This window comes from Vicia villosa, linkage group LG3 (genome assembly GCF_029867415.1).
Source record: "Vicia villosa cultivar HV-30 ecotype Madison, WI linkage group LG3, Vvil1.0, whole genome shotgun sequence".
NCBI lineage: Eukaryota > Viridiplantae > Streptophyta > Magnoliopsida > Fabales > Fabaceae > Vicia > Vicia villosa.
This window is the reverse complement of record NC_081182.1, coordinates 74,065,095-74,088,890: the sequence shown is the minus strand read 5'-3', so window position 1 is coordinate 74,088,890 and position 23,796 is coordinate 74,065,095. Positions and strand designations below refer to the sequence as shown.

General features: G+C 31.5%; 1 protein-coding gene across 3 annotated transcripts; it reads left to right on the top strand.

Moving 5' to 3' along the window:
* The first annotated feature begins 2,511 nt into the window (after positions 1 to 2,511).
* LOC131661898 (protein HESO1-like) lies at positions 2,512 to 9,552 on the top strand. Of its 3 annotated transcripts, none has more exons than XM_058931554.1 (10): positions 2,546 to 2,664; positions 4,753 to 4,853; positions 4,955 to 5,257; positions 6,348 to 6,512; positions 6,668 to 6,846; positions 6,923 to 7,018; positions 7,505 to 7,574; positions 7,947 to 8,077; positions 8,385 to 8,495; positions 8,707 to 9,552. In XM_058931554.1, exons 3-10 carry the CDS (start codon positions 5,119 to 5,121, stop codon positions 9,385 to 9,387), a joined length of 1,572 nt encoding a protein of 523 aa, XP_058787537.1. In that variant the 5' UTR covers positions 2,546 to 2,664; positions 4,753 to 4,853; positions 4,955 to 5,118; the 3' UTR covers positions 9,388 to 9,552. The 3 variants fall into 3 exon arrangements, with proteins under 3 accessions (XP_058787536.1, XP_058787537.1, XP_058787538.1); XM_058931555.1 differs by lacking the exon at positions 4,753 to 4,853 and adding an exon at positions 2,835 to 2,926 and having other exon boundaries at positions 2,580 to 2,664; XM_058931553.1 differs by lacking the exon at positions 4,753 to 4,853 and having other exon boundaries at positions 2,512 to 2,664.
* The last annotated feature ends 14,244 nt before the right edge of the window (positions 9,553 to 23,796 follow it).

Below are 23,796 nucleotides of genomic sequence, written 5' to 3'. Positions count from 1 at the left end.
ATATTAGGTCGCCAGTACTCTTAAGCTAAGCCATAAAAACGCACCAAAACTTGTGCAATGATGTTTCTTTGCAACCTAGGGTTGAAGTCTCTCGTCCAAGCAAAAAGCTTAAGGCACCCCGGTTCCAAATTCCACAATGCTACAGACCTAACCCTTTGCACGTCCTCCAATGATGAAAATGAGAATTCGTAGAATTCACGACCAAGCGATGTTACTCCCCATCTATCAAGGTTTTTCCAAAGTGGCGTTAACCTGCTCTTCAAGGCAACCATCTTTAGAGGCGTGGAACTCTTGGACCACTCAATCCGTCCACGTAGGTTATGTTTGCACACTTTGATTCCTGCAAGATACTCCTCTTCAGGAGTTGAAATGGCGAAATGACCCCTTCAATATTGGTTGTGGAAGTTGTGACACCTGAATGTCGCATATGTTAGAAACGACTTGTGCGAATATTTTTTTTGTTTGTTTTGGGGTTGGATTCTCATGAATCCGGTCCTTGTTCTTATCACCTAGACAAGCCTTCGGGATGTGGAAGTATTCCATGGTAGTCATATCTGAGTTTTAGGGATGATACAAGATGGCGATGTAAACGGTGCAGAGTTTTTAGATTGAAAATAGTCTTACAAGAACAATGCATTTTTCTCGTTTTTCTTCATAGCAAATGTCACAAAGTTATTTAAATTACTTAAATCTTATTTTATACAAATTTACATGGGATTAAATTAATAAAAATGTTTTAAAAAATATTTTTTAATAATAATAATCATGTATATTCTTAGTAATAGAATAATGTAAATTTAAAAAGACTTTACCCTTAAATTTTAAAAAGATTTTACCATTAACTTTTACATTTTTATTATTACTCATGTATTTATTTATTATTTAAAGAATTATATCCATAAAAAATATTTTTTAATAAATCTTATGACATTGGTATTCAAAATAAATTTTGATGATCTCTTATCCTAATACTTAAAAAATTTGCACATACATTTTCTAATGATATTTTTATCCATATTTAAAATAAATGTTTATAATTATATATATATATATATATATATATATATATATATATATATATATATATATATATATATATATATATATATATATATATATATATATATATATATATATATATATATATATATATAATTTTTGCGACTTTTTTGTTTTTTTAACAATATGTACATGCAGAAAATCAATAATTAAAGTGTTTTTACAACAAGATTAATGAGTTAAGTTTTTTTGTAATTTTTTATTTATTACTTCATCCGTCTCAAAATATAAGAGAAAAAAAAACTAAATCACACTTATTAAGAAAAATAAAATCATAATAATTTGAATGAAGATTTTTTTGTGATTTTCTTGAAATGATTGTCTTAGGAAGATGTAAAAACAATTTTATATCAAATATTCAAAGATTAGGGGATAACTTAATGATTTGAAAAAAATTGTTACGGTCAAATTAATATGAATAGTTAAATAAATATCTATTTTGTATTTATTTTATTGATATGAACAATTTTATCATATTGATATTCATTTAAAAAATAATCTTTGATGTGAATAATTATAATTAAGTCAATTTATTTATTAAAATTAACATTAATACACGATTGAGCGGATGATCATAATAAAAATTAGATACAATAGTAATTAAATGGTTGATAAGATAAAAAAATATCATATGTGGAAAGTGATGTTTAGCAATATCTAAGATTACATTTTTTTTTAAAATCAAACTAGTTGTTGTCTATTTTTCAATAAAAAAAATAAAAGGTAAGAGTGAGGGATATTGTACACATTTAGTGAGTGAAATTAATACGTATAATTATAGAAAGAAATTATACATTTTAATTGACTAACAATGAGCCATGAAACTATCTAAGTTTTCTCCTAAATTTTTTTAACACAGTGAAATATTATTAAAAATTCTAATAAATAATAAATATATACATAATATAAAAAATATACTATCAAGTAAAATCTATTTAAGTTTTTATACATGCAATATCATAATCAAATATAATATACATATACATTTATTGAACATTCTAAAATTGACAAAAACTAATCTTCTTTAAAATATTTATAAAATTTAGACTCTAAAATCACATGAACTCTCATATTTTAAATATTTTTAATTTTTAATTGAAATCAACACTAAATAAAAATACATAAAAATATTTTTAAACTTATTTATTTGTTGGATTATATTTATCAACATTATTATCTTAGAGAGAGACACCATTTTCATATTTTTCTCTTACATCTTGACATCTTGTTATCTTTAAAATTAAAATTAAAGATTATTATTCTTAAAACAAATCTAATTCTAACAAATACTATAAGACATTTAATTTCATAAAAAAAAAAGCCAATTCAAAATGATTTTTCCAATTAAAAAAAAGTCAAGCCAAATTTTTTACCATAATAAGATCAAAAAAATTACCAAAGAATCATACAATGAAAAAATAGATTTCGTAATTGGCCCAAAAAGAATGCTACAAATTACTATAAAAACCATCTCTTCTCTCTTCTGCCTCAGAAGAATCTCTCGTTGAATATTCTTGACAATCACACTCCTTACTATCATCACCAATTTCAAAGGAACAACAACAGCAAGGACTCGATACCCCTTTCCCGCGTTCAATGTAAAAGGTAAACTATTCTATCAATCAACCTTTAAAGTGTTTTCTTAATAGAAAGTAGAAAAGGAAACCCTTCTTCCTAAGTTACAATATTCTTGTACGGTAATCACTGTTACTTTTGCTTCATACTTCGTATTCAATCACCGTCTCAAGTAAAGTTGTTTCCTTTCTCACTCTTAGCAACGCCAATTTGAATTTCACCGATGAAGGGATGCATTTTCACTTCAACAAATACTCTCAAATCTGAATGAAAGGGATGCATTTGCTTGATTGTGCGTTTTTATCATTGCTGTCTTTTTAGATATTTATGATTTATTTGGGTTTTTGTATGATTAATTAGGTGCCTTTTTATTGGTTTGTGCGGTTACTGATTTCTATTTTATGTATGGGTATAGTATAGGTGCTATGTAGCACCAATTATTACTTTTTCAAATTATAACCGGTCTCACCGTGTTGGTGTCGGTATCATATAGGAATTCTGTAATTTCTATTCTTGCTTTCGTGCATGGTTTGATTTTAGTTAGAAGTTGTTTTCATTGGCATGAGCATTGATCTTTGTTTATAGGAGAGAGCAAGGAATCATGTAAATGGGACAACCTTAATTGGTTTTTATAAGGTTTTATATGGAAGAGCAAGAAACACAGACACAAGTTAGATAGTGTTGATACTTGATAGCCTTTTTGCATTGAGATGTGCATTGGATCATGTTACTGGCCGACCCTAATTGTAACCTGATTGAATATTTTTGAGTTCAAAATAGTAAGGATAACGATGAGAATCAGTCCCGTATTTATATTTATGTACTCCTTGTAATTTTGAATTGCTACCATAAGAGGTAATAGGGCTGCTCATTGAATCTTTGTATCTGTTTGCCTGAAAGAAGTAAGGCTCTTATTGCCTGTGGGTGGTGTAGCTTACATTGACCGAATAGCGTAGGATTTGGGTATATTTGTCTATAATTCTGTTTATTCTCTTGTTCTGTCATAACTCATAAGACTTTGCTTTCAAACTTCCAAGATGCTTTACTGTTGTGTTGTGTTGGATATGTTATAGATATAATTAGCTGTGTCAAATATGGATTATGGGTATTAGGTAGGTATTTGTGATTTTGCTTGATAATCTTTTTGTGTGGTAATGCATTGAATCACATTAATGGACCGACCAACTCGAAAGGTAACCCGGCCCAATATTTTGGATCTCAAAATATTAAGGAAGACAATGCGAATCGACCCATTTATATACATACATTGCTTGTAATGTCGAATCATCATTGCGATAAGGGTACTAGGGTTGCTCGCAGTATCATTGTGGCTCTCTGTATCTATTTCTCTGAAAGAAGTAAGAAACCCTCTCACTGTCTGCGTGGATGCAGGTCACATTGACCAATACATGAAAAATCTATGTGCATTCTTCTTCATTCTACTATGATTCTGTTTATTTTCTTATTCTGTCATAATAGTTTGACTTCAACTCCTAATTCTGTAATGTTGTATTTGATACTTTAAATATAACTATCCGAATCATTTATGGAATATAGGTAGCTAATTGTGACTGTGCTTGTTAGCCTTTTTTGCGTGGAGTCGCATTAAACCACATTAATGGACCAACTGACTCGAATGGTAACCCGGCCCAATATTTTGGATCTCAAAATATTATGGAGAACAATGCGAATCGACCCATTTATATACATTCCTTGTAATTCCGAACCATTGCAATAAGGGTACTAGGGTTTCTCCCCATATCATTGCGACTCTCGGTATCTATTTCTTTGAAAGAAGTAAGAAACCCTCTCATTGTTTGCACGAATACAGGTCACATTGACCAAACCATGTAAAAATGTAAAATATTTGTGCATTCTTCGTCTTCTTGTTCTCGTTCTTCTTCGTTCTGCTATGATTTTCTTTATTCTCTTTTTCTTCCATAACACTTAGCCTTCAAACTTCCTATAATGTTGTATTTGATACTTAAAATCTATTTGTCTGAGTCATTTATGGATTATAGGTAGCTAGTTGTGATTCTGCTTAGTTTTTTGGTTAATCCCCTAACTGTGAAATAAACACCGTATTAATTGTTCGACTCTTAAATTTCCTATGTCCAGATATCTTCTGATGTTGGTGTCATGAGGAGCAGCAAAAAGATTTGATTTTGGAAAAATTTATAAATTATCAATTAATAACATGATTTTATTTTCTGATGTTGGTATGAATACCCGTGTCAGGTTTCATCTTTAACTATATATGTTCAGTAGAATAGATCCACACACATAGTTCTATCTCTAACTTTATAAACAATTGTATCAGGTCAGGGATGCTTCTCTAGGGCATTCAAAGGTTATGACGTGTGTTTCAAGATGCCCATGCTTGTAGATTGCGATCCTCTTGCTTTCATTTTGTTTGCTTAGTTCTGCAAACTATTGTTGTCATTCTTACATTCACTTCGACTGGGAGTTACTAAGAGACAGAAAATGAACACGCATAATATGTTGGGCGTTGTTTTAAATGATATACTTCACATGGTGACACCCTCGCGAGAAGATTGGGAGATACGGCTTGCAATTATAAGTGATTTGCGAAGCACTGTTGAATCTGTGGAAAGCCTGAGAGGTAAACTTCTAAAGCTTTGGGGAACCAAACAGTTTTGACTAACCTAATGTAGCTTGTTTTTTATATGCTTATAATTGGATAGTTATCATCTTTTCTGTGAGTCTGTGACTCAGTAACAGGATCAGGCCTATGTGGGAGTGATTGCTAGCTCCCTCTTATTATTCAGAGCCTCTGTGTTTCTTTTTGTATACATATAACTGATTGAGTCATTCATCCTATATAGTTATTTCTTTTTCTCATGTTGAAATTAGAAAGTATAAGCTTTCTGTTCTGGGAGATTTGAAGGTTGAAGATTTGCCTTACTTAACAAACATATCATTCATCTTTTTTATTGTTGTTACTTATGTTTTTTATAGTTCTTAAGTAATTAATCTTGTCTCATGATGTCTTAAGGTTCTATCATAGTATTACTAGACACAGTTGTACTAATTTGTTCTATTCTCAGTCTAATAAATGGAAAGATAAAAGAGGCCAACTTCTGGGGCAAGCTTCACATTAGCTTGAAGGTTTCATTGATAAATAATGGAAATTGAGAATCTTTAGTATCTTATGCTTAAAACAACTTCTCAAACATTTAGTTTTGTTGTCTTCCTTTAATACCACAAATTTCGAAACAAATGTATTCAAGTGAGTTACCATGAAGTTTGACACTGTTAGAAGTTATCTTTATAAGAGCATCTTTCTAGCTTGCATATGCGTGGAACTCAATCTCATTTAGTATCATAGAACACCAAAAGTGGTGGTGTTTTATGGACCTAACATTTGTGGTCTGAATGGAGGAAAGCCTATCATGGCATCAATTATCACGGTTCATGTATGGCTGCTCGCGCTTGCATTGCCTTTCCTTGTCCAACTGCTTTTAGCGGCATTGCTTAGCTTAGCATAACAGATAGAATTTAACTTGGCCGGCCTGTGATTGTAGTCCGATAGCTATTTCTGCCCCAACTTAACCAATGGGGTTCGATAGTCTGGGTTAAGAATGAACAAAAGGCGTGAGCTCCTATATCTTGTAGCAATGAGCAAATTATTTTTGTTTCAGTTATGAAATTTAAGAATTTAAAATTGCAATTTTACTCAATTTTTGGAACAGGAGCAACTGTTGAACCATTTGGGTCATTTGTATCTAATCTCTTCACGCGATGGGGTGACTTGGATATTTCAATTGAGTTATTAAATGGCACCCATATTGCATCTGCTGGGAAAAAACAAAAACAAACGTTGCTGGTAAATTTCCTAAAAGTTTTGAGAATGAAAGGTAATTTTCTTCTAATTGAGACTTCTGTCTCGTAAAAGTTGTTACAAAAATTTGTATTAGTTAGCTCTTATTCGTGATTTACAAATTTGTTTTTTCTTAATCACCTGGAAATGTTCTTTCCAAGTAATACATTTGGTAATAACAATAATTTACAGGTGGATGCATGAACATTCAGTTCATCCCTCATGCAAGAGTTCCCATTTTAAAGTTTAAAAGTGTCCGACAAGGCATATCTTGCGATGTTTCGATCAATAACCTTCCAGGCCTAATGAAATCCAAATTTTTGCTTTGGATCAGCAAGATAGATGACCGTTTTCATGATCTGGTTTTAGTGGTACGTTCTCGTGGCTGAAGTAGGGTTGCTAGGCTAGCAATTGTTTCAGTTTTGATTCATTCTTTCTGATTTGTAGGTCAAGCAATGGGCCAACGCACATAAAATCAATAACTCGAAGACTGGATCTTTCAACTCCTTTTCTCTCAGTTTACTTGTAATCTTTCACTTTCAGGTACCTCTGCTTCTTCTGCATATTTCTGTATGTGGTGATATTTTTCTTTATGTGGTTGACCAATATTAGCATATTCTAGGAAATATTTTGTTAAATACTGTGTTATTAATAGCGGATAGTCCAAAATCCGATACGAGAAATAGCAGAAGCTGCAATGCGGTTGAAATATAATTAAATGTATGTAAAATAAAGCATTTTGCACAAATAAAAGTTGCATAAACATAAATTAAAAAAGTAACCGAATAAAACTCATTCTCAATATTTCAAACAAATATAAAGCCTGACGCATAGTTTGATATTATATATAATAATACCACTACCTGACTCACCACTTCATATTATACATGGTTTGGTTCAGTTTGAAGATTTGTAACTACCAAAAATAGTTGATGCCTCTGTTTTAATATGTTGTCAGTTGGTTTTCTTCTGCGAATAATAAATTGGTCTTTGTCTTCTGATGCATGCAACAAATTCTTTCATTTTCAGACATGTATTCCTGCAATTTTTCCACCGCTGAAAGATATATATCCTACCAATATGGTTGATGAGCTGAGAGGTAAATTCCATCTATGATTTCAAGCATGAAGCGTCATTATTCTATAATTTGAGATATTGGGGCAAATTTTATAGGAGCTGAACCTCTTTACGGAAAGTTGAAATATTTGCTTTTCTTTTAGATATTCAGCTTGTCTGCATGCTTGAATGCGAATAATTCTGTAAATGCATACAACTTGTATCGTACTCCTTATAACGTCTCTGATAATCTATTACCCTAATGCTAGCTTTTGGAATTGAGTTAGGCCCATTTGTTTTCAGTTCTTACATCATTTCAGAGCCTATCCTAATCTTTTTTTTTTTTTGCCAATTGCAAATATATAATCCTACAAACTTCATAATCTAGATTTCCTAAGAAAGGTTCTTTCTGCAGGAGTTAGAGTTGATGCTGAGAATCTTATCTCAGGAACCTGTAATGCTAACATAGACAGGTTCAAATCAAATAAGTCGAGGCCAATCAACAGAACATCTTTACCTGAACTTTTTATTGATTTCCTAAGAAAGGTAAGATTATTTTATACTTTTGGTATCAGTGGATAGACATTTGTATGCTTTCTCCATTTAACATCTGGCATTCTCAGTTCATAGCTAATAATTTTAAGACTACCTGTTTTTTTCCCTAATCTGTTAAAACACCAATTGAGAAGTTGTAGTGATAGACATTGTGTACTTTTAATGAAAAGCAAAAATTTGGCGTGTATTTGTTTGTTTAGGCTCTCCTTGATAGTGAATTTCCTCGAAATCTATAGCATAACCCTCTCGGCATTTTTTATTTCCAATAATGATCACATCATGTTTTATGTTTCCGCAGTTTGCTCTGATAGATACATGGGCCGCAGAGTTTGGAGTTTGCACTTACACGGGACAATGGGAACAGATAGAAAACAACATGAGATGGTTGCCCAAGACTTCTGCACTATACGTAATACTCTTCTCACTTTAACCATATCTTTCTCTTTAGATTTTTGTGTGTTCGAGGATAGACTATGTTTAATTACTTCGATAAATATGCTCGGTTCCCTTTTGGATTCCTCCCTCTTCAGTCAATGCCATGCGGAAACTAGTAAGTTTTACAATATACAAATTCTCGTGCTCTGCTACTGATATGTTATATTTGAATTTTACTTGATTAGGTTGAAGATCCTTTTGAGCAGCCGGAAAACTCTGCAAGATCAGTCAGTGCAGGACAGCTGAAAAAGATAGGTGAAGCATTTCTAACGACGTACAACTTACTTATATCAAACAACCAGAACCAAAGCTCTATCCTGACCCAATTAGTACCACCACATGTGTCGAGACTTATAGCCGGACCTGTCAATCCTTATTATAATGTCTGGCCTTCCCTTCCAAATTACAACGGCGGTTACCCTCATCTAACTCAACCACAGGTTCAGAAGGGAGTGCTCCCACACCCACAATCAAAACGCCGTGTACGAAATGGCAGGCAGGGAGCCAATTCCAACGGTTCGACTTCAAAACAAGGAGCAAATTTCAACGGTTCGACTTCAAAACAAGGAGCAAATTCCAACGGTCCGACTACAAATCAAGGAGCAAGCTACAATGGCTCTAATTCAAAGCAAGGAGCAAGCTCCAATGGCTCTACTTCAAAACAAGGAGCAAGCTCCAATGGTTTGACTTCAAAACAAGGAGCAAGCTCCAATGGTTCGACTTCAAAACAAGGAGCAAGCTCCGATGGTTCGACTTCAAAGCAAGGAGCAAGCTCCAATGGTCCAACTTCAAGTGTACCTACGAAAAGTCGTCAAGGTCCGCCGCAGCAGCAGGCGTGGAGACCAAAAGCACACACCCAAGCATAGCCAAAATACAGAAGGGAGTATATGTTCATCTAGTCAACAGGTTTAAGAGTAACTGTTGTTTTTTTGTTTACTGGTTCATACAATTCATTGACATCACCGGATTTCTTGGGTTATAAGTTACTTGGCATGAAATTTTTGCTCTTGGATGAAAATATTATTACTCAATTGGATTATTACTCGACATTGGATTATTACTCGACATTTTGACGAAGATTATAAATTAAGAATATTAAGAAGCCTAGTATATTAGTCTTTATTTTTAATTTGACATGTGAAAAGGTTTAAGGTGAACCACCTTAATTAGTGTTCATAAGACATTATAGACAGCATAGTTACATTTTTACTAAAGCCACTCAATACACCTCCAAAATGTTGGGAAGTTTTTGGCGTCACACCACTTCGGCATGATAATCGCATCTTCCTCCTATTTGCAAGCTTCTTGTCATTGTCAAACATTTTTCTTATATGTTGTTACTTCGTGCATAATAAGAATAAGGTAAATTTGAATTTCGATTTTGCGGAAAAACTATTGAGATTAGTGTTTATTTTTCATGTATGCGTAGAGTAAATCTGGATTCCAAATTTTGGACGCACCTATAAGATTTCAAAGGGGTATAGTAAATCTGAATTTCAATTTTTGGACGCACCTATAAGATTTCAAAGGGGTATATCTGAATTTCAATATCTGAACAAATCCTTGAGATTGTATTTAAGTGTATTATGTGATATCATCGGAGTGAATTGAAATTTTAATCTCCTGACAAACCCTTACACAATATTATAAACACCCAACATTATTATTATTATTATATATAAGTTATTATCCATACATTATTTATACAATAAATCATTCATAAGTTATTAATTCATAATGTATATATATCCAAGCATACATTATCCACACATCAGTCATAAACGATACATAGTTCATAATTCAATCATTTTAAAATACAAACTAAAATTGTACCAAAAAATACAAACTAAAATATAACTATTGAGTATATCTAAAGTCTATGTTTCTCCTTTGTCTCCTATACTACAGTGCAAATTGCGCCTCTGATAATATCGCATCCAAAGTGACTCTCTCAGAAATGCCTTCTTGCAACTCTCTCCTAGCTATGGCATCTCTTCAAAGCGTAACAATACAATTACATATAGGTAATACATCTATGACATGGTCCACCATTTCTTGTTCCTCTTATAGTAACCCCTGATGAGCTGACCTATAGAGATCTCCTTCTAGAATTGGTGTCATGAGGATGAGCCTCTCTATAATACCATTGAATGTATCCGTATATTATACTCCATGTACGAGGAGCTGACATACTATACATTCTTTAGAGCTAAATGCTTAGGTTAGTAGGCAAATATCCCATCAAAATCTCTATGGAGGACAGTGGCAGGAGCAACAACTGTGAAGTCCTTAGGTATACCTTGTAGATAACATAATTGTCGCAGTACTCGCTCAGGTCGATGTGAGTACATATGTCAAGAACATAAACCATCAATCCAGAGTATTACGATATCACTTCCATATACTATGTTTGACGACACTCTTTTGTATGGTGAGAAATAAATATCATCCACTAGAATGCGGTCAAGAGCTAGTCTGTACGATTCAGTCGCCGAGTTTTCCATTGAGTGGGTTAATCAAGCACGTACGTGGAAACTCTTTAGTGTAGTTAGAAACAAATTCCCAATTGACAATATTGGGAAATTCCAGAGGATCCATGCCAGAAAATGGTTCAGACGAAGTATCAGTAAGGGTGTAGAATAAATAATATGAAATTAATAAATGACATGTAAATCAATTATCTGAAATGGATAGTTGCATCCAGTCATTTGTCCCGTCTTCCATTTATTACCTTCAATTAACTTGAAGTATAAGTAAACCAAACAAGTTGTGTCTCAATTGTACTCATGAATCCACTCTAAGCTCATGAAGTATTTAAGGTGGACAACATCGACATATGTCACACTTTTGTCCACGAAAATGCATGTGCCAGCGAAAATAAAAAAGCATGCCTTCAATGCATATTCTCCATTATAGGCAACCATTGCATCATCACGTGAAACATTTACAACTTCACTCAAGTGGTCAATATATTTCGTAAAGAATAAAAATCTGGCATAACACCATATAGTGTCTTCTATCTCCTCTAGGACATGACTCGCACAAATACATAATTTTGTAACCATTAGGTCGAGTGTCTCGTATTTATAAATGGTAAAATGATTCAAAAATCTTCCTGTGATTGGAAGCTGGAGGAAACACAATACATCATCATGGGTAGTGTTTATCTCACCAATCGAAAGATTAAATGACGACACCTCTGCGTGCGACTAAAGACCACATTCAGTATAACAATATACTGTCTTACAGAAGTCATTCACACCATATATCTCCAACACGTCCTAACATCAAGGTTCATCTGGATAAGGCGACTTTTATCTTCCTAGCCTGATTTATGCACTTTAGTGTGTCACGATACTGCAAAAAAAAAATCAACGTCAAACAATACAATTTGTATAAAATATATGTTTAAAAGAGTAATTAAACATTTATGTTATTTCTCCTTCCCACACATGCCTGACAGTATGGTGTGCAAAAAAGGAAGCAATGATATGACATATAGACTCTAGAAAAACCACTCGGTGGGGAAACATCAGGTCCAATTACATGATATGGGTCATGCACATGTAGAATAACATCAAGAGCATGAAAAGGAGAAGCTGATGCTTCACCATGAGCCAAAGATACATGATCACAAAAAGAAGATCCCTTAGCTGCTCGAGATAATTCTCTAGCAACTCATAATGAATTGACTATCTTCCTATGTACTGGAGCATGTTGAGACAACCGACCAAGTCTGTATCTTGGTTGTTTGTCATTCATATTTTTCTGTAATCACACCAGACAAGACACATCATTAGCAAATACAAAAAAATGACAAAGAATAACAAGCATAAAAATGTGGATTTTGTTATCTTAATTAGGGTTCAGATTTTAAAATCTGAATCTACCAAGGGGTGAATACAAAATTTTAAAATTCAGATTTACTCGTATCAGTGAAAAAATCCAAACAATCACCTTACAATCCCAATAAAGAATGATTTAAACGAAGGTTGTAATCTAATGTAGCTTAACTAGTTTCTATTGGGTGTAACTTAATGGAGTTTAATTGAATCATTTAAGGAATTGCAATGCATGCATCGAAAGTATAAATGAAAAACTTACCAAATGTGGGAGATGAAGTTGTTTGTCTTGAACGGAAAGGAATAGATGTTGATGATGGTGCTTGGTTTAAATGATCAAGAGTAGATATTGAGGGAAAATGTAGAAAAAATGTTGGACCAAAATTTATAAGAACTCTGGTGTTCTTGGTGTTTTTTAGAATTATTTTTTATTTTAAATGTAAGGGAATGAAGAGGGAAAGACTATCTGCACCACTTAAATGATAGTATCTGAATTTTAAAAGTTGTATGGTGCATTCATATTTTGTAATTAGGACATATTTTTTACTTACATTAGATGTGATTTTGAGATTGAGTTTGTAGTATTATAGTTATCGAATTTCAAACTTCAAACGGTGCAAAAGGAGTATTTTTAAATTTTCACCATTATGAGTGAGTAATACACGTGGTGCAATGAACAATTCTCAAAAACTTAAAAAAAAAAAAAAACATTTTCCAAAGATTTTTTTTCAAATTTCTCCCTTATTTTTTATTGGACTAATGTCAAGAATTAGGCTTGAAGTTAACTGAATTTCATTAGAAAAGTAGAAGAGAAATTCTCTTTTCACCTCCCACATATTTCAGAGGCTTCTCAAATTTTTAATATTGATTCTTCGCAGAATTCTTTTAAATTTCTATTTATCTGAAGGATCCTTTGTACTTCGATTTGATAAAACTTTAAAAATTTTGCAAAAGAAAAATATGAACTGTAAAAGGAATTATTTCCGATAAAAAAACGCTTGGAAAAATTTAAAAAATAAGAATTAAAACTTTAGGACATCACTAAAATACTGATGAGGTGAAAAGAGAACTGCCCAAATTAAATGATTCGAATGAAAGAGACATTATTATCTTGAATTGTGTCACATACAATACAACATAGAGCATGATAATAATAATAATAATACATTCAAATAATCAATAGGATACATAGCAATAATCAACAAAGGATAACGTATTATAGACGATATTAGAAGGTTAATTCCTCCACTCACTTTGTCTTTGACATGCAGCAATTTTCAGAATCCTATACTTCATGCTCCTAATTACTCAAATGCTTCTTGCTTATTTATTATCTAATTTTTTTTAATGATGGATGGTTGTTTGAGTTTCACTTCCACACACGTATTTCTTATGACATTATTCATTGTGAAATGTGAATATTATTTATATTCATGAAATCTCTAAAGTGGAATATAACCTCAACATAGAAGTTCTAAGGAATTTAGATATGTGGTTTAATTGTTAACATCATGCTTCAAGGATCAAAATCTTATCTGCTCATTCTCTCTTATTTTTCTTTTGAATCTTGACTATATTAAAATAGATTCTGTATTTCCCCCTTTAGTTATAATAACACGTGGATGCTATGTGCCTACAATAATTCGATTAATAAATTATTCTCTAAAATAGAACAAAAAAATTAGTACATATTCAATGGAATAGACTTTTGGCGCGGCAGACTCTACTAAATTTATAACATACTGTTTCTCTGAGTTTAGTCCAATAAATATTAAAACGATGAAATCAATTTAATTTTTTAAACAAATTAATTTAATCGAATATATCAAAAACCAAAATTTTATCTATTATAAAACTGTTATTTGGTCGAATCTAAGTTTGAATTTGATATTATTTGACAATTGAAAAATATAATGAATAAAATCATTTTTACTTCATAGTAAATACCATGACTTTTATACAATGTTAAGAAGTATAGTTGAATCCAAAGAAAAGATTGAATCATTTAGAATTAATTTAATATAAAAAATAATTACAATGCAAGTATGACACACTTTAGTGAGAATTTTTATGCTATTACAATGAATTTTTCTGCTATTGTGATGATTCACTACAAAAAATATGCTCTGCAGCGACGTGGGAAACACGTCGCAACATGAAATATCACGTGGCAACAAAAAAATAGCGACGTGAGCCACTACGTCGCAGGAGACAAAGTGGCAACTTGTAGCGACGTGGAGACCACGTCAGAAAGTAGCGACGTGACTCCCACGTCGCAACAAGGAAACATGGGGAACATCCATCTGCACACACAGCAGGTGTGGCAGGTGTGGGACAGTGTGTTTGTTGACTAAGGTAGCGACGTGGGAACCACATCGCTACATTAAATGCTTTTTTTTAAAAAAAATTTATTCACGCTGTTTTGTTTGATATATTTTATATAATTAATTTATATATATAATAAAATATATAAAATAAAATATATATAATAAAATATATATAATAAAATTTATATAATAAAATTTATATAATAAAACCTATAAAATAAAATTTATTTAATATCCAGAAAAATTAATTTATATAATAAATTTGTATTATATAAATTCATTATATATAATAAATTTGTATTATATAAATTAATTTATATAATAAATTTGTATTATATAAATTCAATTAATTAAAACTAAAAATTTAAAATTAAATTCAATTAATTAAAACTAAAAATTTAAAATTAATGTTTTAATGAATTAAAATGTAGATTATTTTACATAAAAATAAATTTAAAACAAATAAAATACAAAATGTTTTAAGAGGCATCATCCGGAAAATAATTATCCGGATTAAAATCATCAGCCACCCCGTCATCCTCCGGCTCTTGAGGAGGAACATTACCGTAATTTCCACCTCCTTGCATAAACCGCCTCATCTGCTCCTCCATCTCAGCTTGCTTCTTCATAATGCCCTCCATCTGACGCGCATGCTGCTCCTCCATATCAGCTTGCTTCTTCCGCATCATCTCGATCTGGGCCTCACTTTCGCGTCTCGCCAATTGCCTTACTAATTCAGTTTGTTCCTGAGTCAGATTTGGTTGACGCGATCCACCCTCTCCATCTTGAACTCTCTGAAACAGATTGCGGTCACCACGCCTATAGTTGGCCGCCAAATTTCCAGCACCAAAAAAGCAACCATTAGGTCCTTTTTCATTAATAACCTCAGCCCAAATATAGTGATCAACATCCGCATTAAGCGGCTCCCCCTCTGCTGGCATGTATTGAGGATTATTTTCCAGAAAAATGGCAAGTCGACTATCATAATCTTCCTGCACACATATTCAATAAAAAAAATGTAAGTTAAATATTTAAATGCATATTTAATTATACTAATTAAATATGTATATACTATAAATTAAAATATATTAAAAAGTTGCCACGTGATATTCACGCCACAACTTATGATTTGCCACATGATTTTAATGTGGCAATTTATCAATTGCCACATGAAATTCACGTCACAAGATTTGTATTAATTTAAAAAAAAAAATAAACAACGTTAATTTCACTTACAAGATACGACTTCGTGCGCTCGTCGACAAAACCTCCAGATCTCCTTGTCCGGGTCCTCGAAATCAGCTCAGGCATCAATGGTTTTCTCCCCAACTCCTTAGCCTAAATAATATAATTAAAAATAATTAGTAAAATATATTATGAATAAAGATGTAACTTAATAACTCCATAAAAGTCATCTTCACCACCATCTGTAACTCCTTTTACAAATACACCACTGTTTATGGTTTTTTTCCCTTCGGTCCATGCCTCAGTGTGAAACTTATATCCGTTCACGAAGTATGTGTGCCATTCATTTGCACTTTGGATAGGGCCTTCTGCTAAGTTTCTCAAATGGAGTATTTCTGGAGTTGGTGGAAACACGGTAGACAATCTTTGCTTGAACCATAAGGGAAATTCAGCATGAATGATGCCGGATGTTGACTGTACACCGGTACTATGAAAATAGGCATTGTTAAATTCCCTACAAAATATACACCATAAGTTAAATAAGTTTGGTATACAGACGTTGTCAACAAAGGTAAAAAAAACTATTGGGTAAACTTACTCAAGGTATTGTTTAACTTCAACGCAGTTGATCAAGACATGGACATGTGCGGATTGCATTTCTTTCTGGGTCAACCAATGCACACTCTTCTTTCCAGAAGGTCGACCTGGAAGACCGAATACGGATAAGGTGAATTGACTCCTCTGGTTGACATTTACCGGATTCCGTATGGTTCTAGGAGTTAACATCAAGTGATTGAAATAATGACTGCAAAAATGTGATGTTTCTCGATGAAGGTAATGTGCACATATAGAACCTTCAACTCTTGCTTTATTCTTCACTGATCGCTTTGAATCACCCATGAACCTTTCAAACGGATACATCCACCTATATTGAACTGGTCCACCAAGAAAGGCTTCATATGCAAGATGCACAGGTAAATGTTCCATGGAGTCGAAGAAACCAGGCGGAAATACTTGTTCCAACTTACAAAGAATGATTGCAATGTTTTGGTCCAACTTCATGATGTCTTCCACTTTTAAAGATGACGCACAAATATCTCTAAAAAACTGACTAATTTCAGTTAGTGGATCAAGAACATGTTTGGGTAGCGAGCCAAATGCAATTGGTAACAATTGTTCCATGAAAATGTGACAATCGTGACTTTTCATTCCATGCAACTTCCCAGTGTTAGGGTCAGCACACCTTGATAAATTTGATGAATAGCCATCGGGCATTCTCAAATCTTTTAGCCATCGACAAACAGCTTTAGCTTCTTGGGAAGTCAGAGTGAAACAAGCCTTGGGTTTTAATAACTTTCCATTCGGTAGAGGCCTCAACTCCAACTCTCTTCTGTTACACCATTTTTCCATGTCTTGTCTGGCCTTTTCATTATCTTTCGTTTTGCCTTTCACATCCATCACTGTGTTAAATACATTATCAAAAAAATTCTTCTCAATATGCATAACATCTAGATTATGGCGCAACAAGTTATCCTTCCAATACGGGAGGTCCCAAAATATACTTCTTTTTGTCCAATTGTGCGTGACTCCGTATCCTTCAATTCGGCATTCTTTGCCAGTATCTGTAAATTTTGGTAGCTCACTAACTTGTTCCCATATAGCCCATGGTGACAATCGAGGCGGAGGCGCATCTTTCACTCGTACATCTTTTTTAAAGTTTGTCATGTTTCTTCTATAGGAGTGATTTCGTGGTAGGAATCTGCGGTGACAGTCAAACCACGAGCTTTTCCCACCTTTATCCAACGTGAACCCTTTGTTGTTTCCCATGCAATGCGGACAACCCATTTTGCCATGCGTACCCCAACCAGACAACATGCCATATGCTGGAAAGTCGTTGATGGTCCACATCAATGAAGCTCGCATTGTAAAGTTTTCTTTACGTGATATATCATAAGTCCATTCTCCAATCCACAATCTCTTCAAATCATCAATTAAAGGTTGTAAATACACATCAATTCCTGCTTTTGGACTCGAAGGTCCTGGAATGACGCACGTCAAAAACATGTATGGTTTTGTCATGCACATCTCAGGAGGGAGGTTGTAAGGGGTTACAATAACTGGCCAACAAGAATATGCAGTTCCCGACCCTTGGACATATGGAGTAAATCCATCAGAGCATAATCCCAACCTGACATTTCTAGGTTCTGCGGCAAAATCAGGATGCATCCGATCAAAGTGCTTCCATGCCTCGCCATCAGATGGATGCCGCATAGTGCCTGGACTTGTGTTATTTGTGTGATGCCATGTCATTTGACTTGCACTGTGCATTGAAGCAAACATTCTTTTTAACCTTGGTATTATCGGAAGATAAAACATGGACTTTACTGCTACACGGTCTTGATTAGTGTTAACGGCTCTACTTGGAACTTTATATCTTGGACTCATACAAAACTTACATTCCTCCAACAACCCATCTTGAGTACCAAACTCATTGTCGTAGAACAACATACAGCCATTAATGCAACAATCAATCTTTCTTACTCTTAAGCCCAACTTCGACACCAACTTCTTTGCTTCATAAAATGTTGTAGGCAAGTTGTCTTTCATTGCAGTTGAGTCCAACATCATCTTTACGAAGAATTCCAAACACTTATCAGGAACATTCCAATTTGCCTTGGCGGCCAACAATCTCACACACATTGATAACTTTGAGTCAGACGATCCATCAAACAACGGCGTATTCATCTCATTCAACAACTGATAAAATTTCTGCGCTTCCTCATTCGGCATCTCTTCCCCACCAAAATCTTCAGGCTCATCATAGGTCACGTTCACACCAAAAGCATCCTCAACCATGTCACCAATCAGATTAAAGTTTTCCTCATATTCCACAGGCGGCCGACTACTTGAGGCATGAGAGTTGCTAGTCTCTGGTACGTTACTAGGCAGTTCTTCACCGTTAAACGTCCAAACCCAATAATTTGCAATGAAACCCCTTCTATGCAAATGAGCTGTTATTTCCTGTGGGTCACTAATTATTGGTCTACATTCACATTTAAGACAGGGACACCTAACTCCTCCTTCGCTTCGACATAATTCCTGAGCAAACGCCCAACTGATAAACCCTTCAACTCCTACTATAAAATTGGGTTTAAGTCCCATTCTTCCTGGAAATGTTCTATCGTACATCCAACTACGATAATACCGATAATATTCCATACTGCACATTTATACCATCATTGTCATTTTGAGTTAGTATTATCGATAATACCGATAATATTATTCTTAAACGTATACTAGTTAATATTTACTATTCTTAAAAATATTATTTAATAACAATACTACTAATATTTTTAACTACACACGTTATATTGAACATCTTTAACCATACAATAATTATTTTTTTTAACTACACATTTTAAACTACATATATTGAAAATATTATTTAATAAAAATAAACATATTATGTTTTTGTTACACACATAATAATAAAAATAAAAAATAAGAAATAAGAAATATTACTATTATATTTGGAAATATACAAACACATACATATTATGTTTTTATAACATATATACAAATTCAGTTTTAAATCTATTATATAAGAACAAAATAAAAAATAAAAATAAAAAATGTTTTTATTAAATATATGATATACATAACATATATAAAAATTCTTTTTAAAATATATAAATATAATACATATTCTATTTTTTTAAAATATACTATAATCTATACAAAAAAACAAAAATCTATTAAAAAACCTATACAAACACATACATATTATCTTAATAAATCTATTAAAAAATTAAAAATTAAAAATGATATATAACTATTATATTAGTTTTGAATATATAAAATTTTTTTAAGTTATAATAATCTATTTTTTAAAGTGAGAACTTTATAATATATTTCTAAATTATATTCTTAAAAATGAAAAACTTTATAATATATATAACTATTATATTCTTTTTAAAATTATATTAATATTTATAATAATCTATTTTATATATTATAAAATATTAAACAAAAAATACGTTTTAATAATAATAATATATAATAATTTTAATAATAGTTTTAATATATCAATTTTTTTCTAATAGTTTTAAAAATATTAATAAAAAATATATTTAATTTTCGTTTTTATTTTATTCACTATATTCTATTTTATTTTTTAAGATATAACAATTTTAATATATCAATTTTTTTCTAATAGTTTTACAATATATAAAAACACATTATAAATCTATACAAACACATACATATCTTAATAAATTTACTAAAAAATCTATACAAACACATACATATTATCTTAATAAATCTACTAAAAAATCTATACAAACACATACATATTATCTTAATAAATCTACTAAAAAAAATCACATTATAAATCTATACCAAAAATCATTATAAATCACATTAAAAATCTATTTTATTTACTTACCTCTTCTTCAATCTACTCCTCCTTCTTCAATTTACTCTCCTCCTCCTTCTTCAATTTACTCTCCTCCTCCTTCTTCAAATCTAAATCTATACCAAAAATAAAATAAAAAATTAAAAACAAAATCAAGAATAAAATTAGCTCATAATACTGATGCAACCTCTTAATTACCTTTGATGTCAAAAAAATATTGCTGAAACGAAATTGTTCTCCTCCTCCTTCTTCAAATCTAAATCTATACCAAAAAAAAAATTAAAAATTAAAAATTAAAAACAGAATCAAGAATAAAATTAGCTCATAATACTGATGCAACCTCTTAATTACCCAAGATGTCAAAAAAATATTGCTGAAACGAAATTGTTGATGAAATGAAAATGAAATTGAGAGGAAGGTTGCTGGTTTTGGTTTTGGGGTAGAGTTGCTGAAACGAAAATGGATTTGAAACGAAGGTGTGGGGAAGTGAAGTGAATTGGTTGCATTAATACACATTGTTGCGACGTGCATCAAACCTCGCTATTTGCCACGTGCTAAACACGTCGCAACAAGCAAACGGTAATATTTAATTAATCAACGGTCAGTTACGCTGCCACTCTGTCAAATCATGTTTCCCCCCATTTTGAATTATAAATGTAGCGACGTGACAATAACGTCACCACAAAATTTTTCAAAATTTTGAATATTCCCTCATTTGAACGTTATGGGGTGTGATGAATTAATTTATGTAATTAATGTAGCGACGTGCAACTCACGTCGCAACTGTTTTTCACACAAACCGATGTTTGACTCCCAACCACTTTAATACTGTAAAGTAAATTAATATTAAAATATAGGTGGCGACGTTGTATTCACGTCGCAACAAGAATTTATTAGCCACGTTTTCTCCACGTCGCTAAATATGTCGCTGGAGATGAGTTTTTTTGTAGTGATTATTCTTAAATTGAGTTGATTTTTATATCTACATGTTGTTGAATTTTTTGGTATAGCACTGCAGTACATGTTGATGTTTAGTGAGAATTTGGTGTTGTGCATGATTTTTGGGCTAGACTTTGTTCCTTTTTTTATTACAGTATGCTGGTTTTTTTGTTGGTGGTTGTAATAGAACAATTTATAACATTAGTTTGGCATTTCTTAAGCCTATAATTCTTTTGGCTTTTAAAAAAAAAGTGAATTGATTTTTATTTGAAAAGATGCTCCAGCAAGTCTGTCGGTTACTGAGGCATTAAGCACAATTGTGTTAGTTTTGAGTTTGACAAATAATTAAATGTGGTGCTTAGTTGAAGTATTACATACAAGTACTTTTACTTTTTCATACAAGTAATCCTGAATAAAAAAATATTCATACTTAAACTACTAAAATTAAAATTGTTTTTACACAATTTTTAATTTTATTTATTAGTTATTAAAGTAAAGTTTATAATAACATATCAATAGGATTAATAATTTTATTAGCAGTCCATTTACTAATTAATTATAAATTAAGTTTTTAAAGTTTTATTGTAAAAAAATTAAAATTGTGATCATATCTTAACAAATCAAATAATAAAAGAGTAAAAACTAATTTTAAAACTCATGTATGTTTCTATCATAATTTTAGACACATGCATGACTATTAATATGGTGGATGCATGACTACTTAGGGATCCTTGATATTTGGAATAATCTACGGTCTAAATTGTATTATACAATAAAATTTATTATTTCATATTTTATAATTGTATTTAAATAAATTATATATCAATTAAAATTAAAAAATATTCATCTAAAAAGTTTTTACGGGACACTATCACCACAATACCTTTTTTATTTTAATTAACAAAATATTATAAATATTTATAATTAACATAAACTCACTATTTTCAAAAGACACTATCACCACAATACTTTTTTTATTTAAACAATAAAATATTATAAATATTTATAATTATCAGTGATATTTGTAAATATTTATAGTTATTAGTCATATTTGTAAATATTTATAGTTATTAAACATATTAAATTTATCATTTTTTTTACATGTATTATTATTGCATCTCCATGTTTTTTTTTACATAGCTATTATACATTGATTCATTTCATCTATATTATATTTTGTTAATCTTAAATTAACATTTTTCATTCGAATTTTTAATTTTTTTTTTTTACGTTTGTAATACATTATTTATCTTAAAATTTGACTTATCCGTGTTGACGCACGGGTCTTCTACTAATTTACTTCATAGTAAATACCATGACTTTTATACAATGTTAAGAAGTATAGTTGAATTCAAAGAAAAGATTGAATCATCTAGAATTAATTTAATATAAAAAATAATTACAATGCAAGTATGACACACTTTAGTGATCATGATCTAATTAACAAATTTTAACTAATTTATAATAAAATTAATTAACCAATAATTATTTATAACTATATATAACAACTAATTCTAATTGCATTTATTGATCAATTGAGCTTTGAATAGTGGGGATATTAGATATTCTATATAAATAGTAGTTTGTCCAGTATAGGTTGTGTAGCTCTAGCTCTATATCAAGGAAGCTACAAAACATTAATTTAATTAACTTCAAGATTAGGTAAACTAATTGTGTTTAAAGAGTGATGATTATTTATTAATTTAAAGTCAAATTCACTCTTCTAATAAAATGGATTCCTTGAAGGGTTGATTGAAGCAATCAAGCATAAAATCCAAAGAAATCTGATCCAGCTAAGAGATGGCGACTCAATAAAAAGGATCAAATGCCACGTGTCCCACATGTTTACCTTATTTGAGGAATTTGTAACAACGTGTCATGTAATGTAACAGCAACACAAATCAAAATATCTTTTTTTTTGAAAAAGCAAAGATATTATATTAAATAACAGGCACAAGTAGTGCACTACTAATCTCAGGACAACCCAAACTGTGGTTTCACGTTCTGATACAAATCAAACCAAATGGCCCCTAGATGAAACTATCCCCAATAGAAACAACCAACATATCAACCTTGCACTCAAGCCCGAATCACAACCGCAGCTGCTACCCCAATATACTAGACTACATAACAAACCATTTATACAAGACTGTCATCTTATTGTGTTTTTGTTTTGTTGGCTAGATGATGTACGGCAAGGAAGTAGAGAAAAGTGGGAATAGGATTGTAGGAGCGTGGAGAATAGCATCACTATTATTATTTTTGAATTGAGATTTTGGGTCCATGTAAAGAGTTGTGTCATTGAAGTACAAATTAAATAATGTTGAGTTTGATATGAGACACCTGTGTGGTGTAGATGTAACTTTTGCCAACACTGTTTCACTATTTATAACCATCATTTCAAACTATCACTACAAATTTCTGTAATGTAATTCAAGTCAGGCATGTTATTATGTGTAAATTTAAAATAAATGATTTAATTATAAATGAAAAATATCATATAAATTTAATTATATTAAATAATTATATAAAAAAAGAATATGTAAGATGAAGATAAAATAAAGAAAT

What these genes read in the sequence shown, in the direction of transcription:
- LOC131661898 (XM_058931553.1), top strand. Translation starts at nt 5,119, where the DNA reads ATGAACACGCATAATATGTTGGGCGTTGTTTTAAATGATATACTTCAC. An exon ending in TTCATGATCTGGTTTTAGTG is followed by an intron (nt 6,847 to 6,922) that starts GTACGTTCTCGT and finishes TCTGATTTGTAG; the next exon opens with GTCAAGCAATGGGCCAACGC. An exon ending in TTGTAATCTTTCACTTTCAG is followed by an intron (nt 7,019 to 7,504) that starts GTACCTCTGCTT and finishes TTTCATTTTCAG; the next exon opens with ACATGTATTCCTGCAATTTT.